Raw genomic sequence first — 7,264 nt, forward strand, 5'->3', positions numbered from 1 at the left:
ACATATTTTGTAATCTAAATAGTGTATATTATACAAAATTATTTTTCAAACAAATTCTTGAGCATCAACCTACATATTCGTACATATATTAATAATCAAAGTTCAAGAGTTTGATTATAGTTTTGTTTTGCCGTGTAATTTTTGTGAATATATTAGCAACCAAAATATGAAAAAAATGATTGAATTTTATCTTTATCGTGTATGTGCTTTTTGAACACCAACCTACATTTTTAAGGGGCAACCTACATGTTTGTACAAATATTAGTAGTCAAATTTTCAAAAGCATCCAGCGGCCCGGCCCACTAATCACACCACGGGGATTTCTATTCTACACTGCCTTCGACCTTACCGGTCGCCCAAAGCACGACAAAGCCATCTGCCAGGAGTGCGACGCCAGCGCGCGAATGCTCGCGGCCGCGCCATCGCTCTTCGAAACTGCAGCGGCTACAGGAGCGTGGTCGTCGTCGGCGTCAGCGAACCACGGAAGCCGGAGCGCGGAGGCCGCGTCCAGCCGCTTGCTGGGGCTGCACGTGAGCAGCCCTTTCAAGACCTTGAACCCGTCCTTGGACAGCGTCTGCTCCGGGAACAGCTCGCGCAGCCTGCCACCGCGCCGAGCTTGCCGCCACCGCTTCACCTCGCCGGCGAGGAACGAGAACGGCGACTTGAAGGCCTTAAGCGCCTTCTTCTTTTCTGGCACGCCGAGCACATCGAAGATCTTGTAGAGCTGGCCGGCCATGGTGTCCGCCCTCTCGAAGAGCACCTCGCCGGTGAGCATCTCGGCCATGACGCAGCCCAGGGACCACATGTCGACGCGCGTGTCGTAGCGCGGCTTCGCCAGCAGCATCTCCGGCGCCATGTACGACCTCGTTCCGGCGGCCAGGAACGCGCCGTCGGCGTTCTGCTCGGCCATGGACATCGCCAGCCCGTAGTCGCAGATCTTGACGACGAGGTCATCATCACCGCCGCCGCCGCCGCCGTCGTAGACGACGAGGACGTTGGACGGCTTGATGTCGCGGTGGATGATGCGGCGCTCGTGCATGGCGTCCGCGCCGGCCAGCAACTGCCGCATGACGCCGCGGACCTCGTCCTCCGTGAACGGGCGGCCGAGGCGGCCCATGCGGTCGTAGACGACCTGGTCCAGGCTCCGGCCGACGTACTCCATGACGATGGCGTAGTCGCTGGTGCCGGGCACGCGCGCGATTCCCTTGAGAGCGACGACGGAGGGGTGGCCGCCGCAGGCCGCCATGAAGCAGGCCTCTCGCAGGAGCTTGCCGACGAGCTGGTCGGAGCCGGGGCTGTGGCGCGTCGTCCAGCGGAGGCCCTTGAGGGCGATGGTCTGGCCGGTGGCGCGGTGGCGCGCCCTGAGGACGACGCCGAAGCGGCCCTCGCCGATCCTGCGCGCCTCCTGGTAGCTGCGTGAGCTGCCCATGCGCCGCCGCTTCCCGGTGCTTCTCGTCGCCCCCTCCTCCGCGGCGGAGGCGACGTCGTGGATCATGGCGGAGATGGCGGCGACTCGCCTGGCGCTCAGGGTTTCCGACGCAACGGCGTGGTCGATGACGGCGCAGATGGAGGCGACCCTGGAGGCGATCGTTGTCACTGCGCCGTCGTCATCCTTAGCCATGTCGCTAGCGGTGTCTGGACCTAGCTACGAACTAATTACCCTAGCTAACTAGCAAGACCATGATATCCGATCTGACGAAGGTCGAGCCGGTTGCGATACAGACTCCGGAAGACCTGGCGAGTGGCGAGTGGCGTTATGTTGGTGCACCGACGTGCGCGTGGGTTCGGAGCGCAGAAGCCAGCAGCAGAAGGTCGGTTCGATCTGTCTCTGCTATCAAGAACATCTCTAGGCTTTCCCCTAAAAACATTTAATCCACTAACAAAATTGTTTAGGAAATTAACACACACGACTAGACTTTCACACCCTGTTCAAGAATTCATCCGATTAACTATTTAACTTGCCGATTAATCCCTACTCATAGGGTCTCCGAGTAGCCGATTACCCGATAAATCGTCCGATTAATTGATTAAATGGCCGATTAACTTGCCGATTAGCCTATTAATCCCCTACTCACCAGCCGACCGAGCAGCTACCAGTTAACGATTTCCTCAACAATGCTTTCGCATGTACTCTCTCCATTCTGAATTACTTGTCGCAGGTATAGATGTATCTAGATGTATTTTAGTTTTAGATACATTCATTTCTACGACGAGTAATTTGAAACGGGGGAGCACCTTTAATTCCTCAAAGGGCGCTACTCTGCGCTGGCGCGCCGGCCAAAAAATTTGGCCAGTCCCGCATGGGCCACACGATATAGCTTTTATAAACCGTACGATTCAACCTTACAGAAAATGCTGAAGAAAAAAAACAGAGGATAATAAAAAGAGAAAAAAAGGGAAAGAGACCAGTGCCCTGCTCGTCCTCAGCCGCCGATGACCCGTGCTCGCCAAATCACGCCCATTTGCCTCACCGCACACGCTCACCGCCGATGCTCGCCGTCGTCGCTCCCAACAAAAAGGTCGTTGACCGTAGCGGCCTTTTCTCTTGCCTCCGTGTTGCATCCATGGTAGCTCCGCGGTGTCGACTGCAACACAGTCCCTCGCTGGTGCTGCCCACCGCCGGCGTGGTCACCGCCCCCCACGTCCGTCGCCGCAGCTCGCCACCACTCGCCGCAACTAAGAAAACAAAAAAAATCAGTTGAAGCAAAATTTTAGCCAGTTTCAGCAAAAAAATTGTAGGTTCCAGCAAAACCATGGACCTTCGTCGCCGGAACGTAGCAAAATTTTTGACCGGTCGTAGAAAAAAATAAAAGACGGTTCCAGCAACTCACCATGGTTGCAGCTTCCCTCGCAGGCATGGCCGTCATCGCCGACATGGTGACCCACCAGGTTTGAAGCTTGCCATTGTGTCGCTTGCAGCTCGCTAGACACCGGTTGTAGCACTGCCTCGTGCCGTTTGCAGCCTTGCCGGCGATGGGCGTCTCCGGTTGTAGCTCTGGTGTACCACGGCTTGCAACTCTGGCACGCATGGTTGAAGCTTCTGTGCTACATGGTTGTAGCAAAAAAACTTCATTGATCCCCTTCCTTCAGCAAAAAGCTACTACCGACGAAATAAAATGCTACAACCTATGACTCAAAAGTTGCTACTGTCAAAAGTGGGATTGTTGCGACCGGCGAAATCAAAAGTTGGAACCAGCGACGTGAAAAACTACTACCGACGGGAAAAAATGTTGGTACCAACGAATCAAAGATTGGTGCTCGTGGATGAAAATTGCTACAACCGGCAAAATAAAAAGCTGGAACCGACAGATCAAAAAGTTGCAACTGGTTAAAAATAAAAAACAAAGCCATAGCCGCACGGCGTCTTGCGAAAAAATGGTGTCGCCGGTGTGCGAGCGTCGTCGCCTCAAGCTCATAGGGGAGGGGGGGCGCAGAGCAGCTCGTCGTCGCCTCAACGCGGGCTTTGTGGGAGGTGGTGGTGAGGACGCACGTCGGCAGGGAGGTAGAGAGGGGATGGAGGGGGGGTGTGCTTGAAGGCCAAATCCATGGCGGTGTGGCGTTCATGGCGAGGGAAGAGGAAAGAAGACCGACCGGAGGAGAACGAAGAAGAGATAGGAAAGAAAACGAATGGGGGAGGACGAGAATAAGGTCAGGTGAGAGGATAAGGGCATGTACAATGGTGGCATATGGATACATATACCTCATGGGAAAAAGTAGTTTGAGGCAACTACACTGATTTTTTCTCCTCAATGCAAGCTACTACTAGTGGGCCTCATCAAGAAATAAAAAGCAGAAACTTTAATACACATGCATCTCTACTCCTTACTTCAACCTTTTCAGCTTTTTATATTGGACCACACTTTTTCTTCCCAAGCACCTGCCTCTTGAAGAGGATCCCGCTTCTCTATCCGTCCTGGCATCCGATCCTACATGGCACATGGGGCATCACCATGAGGCTATGCATTGGTCATGCCCTAAGATCAGGTGAAAAAAGCGGTGCGTGGGCCCTTGTGATGAGGACATCAATACCATTGTTACATCCACATCCCCTACTGTTAGATATACTGGACCAATTACTAGAGCTCGCGCACGCCAATTAAATTACCAGGTACTTTCGTTTCTTGGTAATGATTCTAATGTTCATGAGAATATGATGCTGCCTAAATTGGATACATTTGTTTTGCTTACAAATGAAGGGCCTAGCTTGGAGAAGGATGAACATTGGAGCAAGAACACGCATGGAGTTGATGGCATGCGCAAGGGGATCAAGAACAGAGTTACAAGTGATGATTTCAGGACTTTGAAGCCACCATAAGGAGTGCATGAAGCCTTGAACGAAATATACAAGATGCCACTTCATAATATTCGTTCATAGGCTATTCTAGGTGCTGCGTCACCTTATTATTGGGCCAGGCCCATGTAATTTCGAAATACTTAAGTATAGGCTATTTTTAGAGTCCGTATGTGTGGGGAAACAAGAGTTGGGGTTGGTTTCGGACCCCACCCTCAAGGGCCACGAAATCCCCCCCCCCTCTTCCTCCATATATACAGCCCTTAGGGCGTCGTTTAGACTTTGGGTTTTGTTTAGATTAAAAGTTCGCCATAGCTGCAACTTCTCGTACGTCGTTTGTGTCCAAGGACCAGACCAAGACGTCACAGAACCCCACCTTGATCAATAAAGTTTTCATCCTATATTCGCAATATCCAGATTGCAATCTCAGTTTCTTACTTGTTCTTCGTTTGCTTGCAGGAAACAGACCCTCGTGGTCAGGTTGATCGTGCTCCGGCGTGGTCAATAACCCCTCGGAAGTTGGTTTAGCGATTGCTAAGGCGCGACGTCTCTCATGTTCGTAGTCGGATCGTCAAGGTCGACTCCCACAGAAACGATAGCCACCATCTCATCGAAATATCGGGACACCTTTGCCTCTATCAAGTGGTATCAGATTTCCAGGTTGTTCGGTGAGATTTTACAGTTTTTCGTAGATTAGATCGAGTCTGTTCTTCATACCTACAGTCCACGAAAAAGCCACAAAAAAAATTAGGGTTAGTTCATCATATCTGAACCAATCTGAGCCTTTGCATACTCTTTTTAAGGGTTTTTGCTTTGTTGAATTTGCGGTTGCATCTCGTGTCAAGTTGCTGGTCTTAGAGTCTAGTCTTTTAGAGTTTCGAGTTCTGGTCATAAGTTGTCACGCCGCCGCCGCACCATCATCATCGCCTTGCCATCTACCACCATTGCTTATCCGCCACCGCTCTGAATCCGTATCCATATACCACCACCAATCTGTATCCATATACCACCACCAATCTGTATCCATATACCACCACTGCTACAATATACCACCACCGCTGCCATATACCACAACCATATATCCACCACCAATCTGAGTTCTTCTCATATTAGGTTTGTTTTTGAGATCAATCTAAATTCCGATTCGCGTTTCCTTGCCTGCGTAGGTCTCGGGAAAAAAAAGTCTGGAGACCCCCGGGCAGTTTTTAGGCCAAAATTTCGGCGACCAAAAATATTTTTTCCCTATTCTATTTTTAGGCTTTTCTGAGTCTTTTGAGCCACGTGCCATCATAGTGATTTTTTGTCGCACTTTTTCGTCGTTGCTGCCCTGATTTCCGGAAAAAAAAAGTCGAAATTTTTTTTTCGTGCCCATCCTATCAGTTTGACGAGGGAGGAGTTTTGAGACACTCTCCATTATAGTGATTTTTTGCAAAAAAAAGAGGAGCGCAAAAAAAAGAGCGAATTTTTTTCCAGAGTGTGCTTTTCCCTTTTTACGTGCAGCGCCGTGATTTTGTTAGTGTTCTAGGCTCGCGTCTCTAGCACGGTCTAGCCTAGGACCAGCACAGTACCGTCGTTGAGCGTTTATTCAACTTTGCATCTCTGAATTAATTATTGCTGATCCTTTTTGCTACCATACTATAAGCCTTCCCAGCTCCACATACATCTACGTCGTGCGTTTGACTCTCCCTGGCAATCGCTCTATCCATGCTTTTGAGAGTTTTGACTACAACGGTTGCCGATCACCGCCTGCTGCTGGGTAAGAACTGGTAAGAATTTAAGATTTGCTTGACGGATTTGTGACACCCGCCACCACCACTACTTGTTAGTAGTCTGTAGGATCATATTCTTGTGTGTTTCTATTGCTGCTAACCATGCCAGGATCACAAGCCGACGAGACTGACTGGGAGAACTTGACGAACAAGGAGCTTCATGATAAGTTTCAGCAAATGATGAGTAGACAGGTGCAAGATGTGCTAAACAGATTTGAAAAGGCCATGGAGAAGATAGATGGCATGGAGAAGACGTTTGAAACAAAGCTCGATAACAAGTTTGCTGAATTGCTTTCGCGTTTTCCACCACCACCACCGGTTGCTCCTGCCGCACCTCTGCAACAACAGCAACAACACCGACTACCTCCACGTCGGGAAACAACCCTCCACCGAGCGAGCCGTGTCCCTCTTCAGCCAGGCCAAACTGCTGGTGTTGCTATTGATACTTCTGTGGCTCCTACTGCTGATGTGGAGGAGGATGATTATGTGGGAGATTACGAGGATGAGGTTGATCAAAATCAGAACTACGTGCCACCACCAGCACAGCAACCACCAGGTCGTCCACATGCAAATACTGGCAATGGTAGGGCTCACCCTCAGGTACGAGATCATGACCATCTCCCTAAACTAAAATTGAATATTCCACCATTTGAGGGTAGATATGTTCCTGATATATATCTTACTTGGGAGTTAGAAACTGAACAACGATTTACATGTTTACAATATCCCGAGGAGAGACGTGTTCCTGCTGCTGTTTGTGCATTCACTAGTTTTGCATGTGTTTGGTGGTCTGAGCATTGTAGATTATATCCTATTCCAGCTACTTGGGCTGCTTTGAAAACTGCTATGCGTACTCGTTGGGTTCCACCATATTATCAACATGAATTACTTCAAAAATTGTAGCGATTAAGACAAGGAAAAAATTCTGTAGAGGAATATTATCAGGAATTGCAAACTGGCATGATTAGATGTGGTATTGTTGAGGATAATGAAGCTATGCTTGCATGTTTTATGGGTGGATTAAATAGAGAGATTCAGACCATTCTAGAGTATAAGGAGTATACTAATATCACTCGTTTATTCCATCTTGCTTGTAAAGCTGAACGTGAAGTGCAGGATCGATAGGCATTGGCGCGTACTAACTTTTCTGCAGGTCGACCTTCATCCTGGACACCACGTGCATCATCTACTTCCACACGTTCTG

General features: G+C 49.6%; 1 protein-coding gene across 1 annotated transcript; it reads right to left on the minus strand.

Annotated features, from left to right (window-relative positions):
• Positions 1-230: 230 nt before the first annotated feature.
• LOC125532893 (putative cyclin-dependent kinase F-2) lies at positions 231-1,621 on the minus strand. Its single transcript, XM_048696761.1, has 2 exons — positions 350-1,621; positions 231-242 (listed from the first exon to the last, which is right to left on the minus strand). The coding sequence occupies exons 1-2, from the start codon at positions 1,619-1,621 to the stop codon at positions 231-233; spliced, it is 1,284 nt and encodes a 427-aa protein (XP_048552718.1).
• Positions 1,622-7,264: the final 5,643 nt, after the last annotated feature.

This window comes from Triticum urartu, chromosome 1 (genome assembly GCF_003073215.2).
Source record: "Triticum urartu cultivar G1812 chromosome 1, Tu2.1, whole genome shotgun sequence".
Taxonomy (NCBI): Eukaryota; Viridiplantae; Streptophyta; class Magnoliopsida; order Poales; family Poaceae; genus Triticum; species Triticum urartu.

What these genes read in the sequence shown, in the direction of transcription:
- LOC125532893 (XM_048696761.1), bottom strand. Translation starts at nt 1,621, where the DNA reads ATGGCTAAGGATGACGACGGCGCAGTGACAACGATCGCCTCCAGGGTC.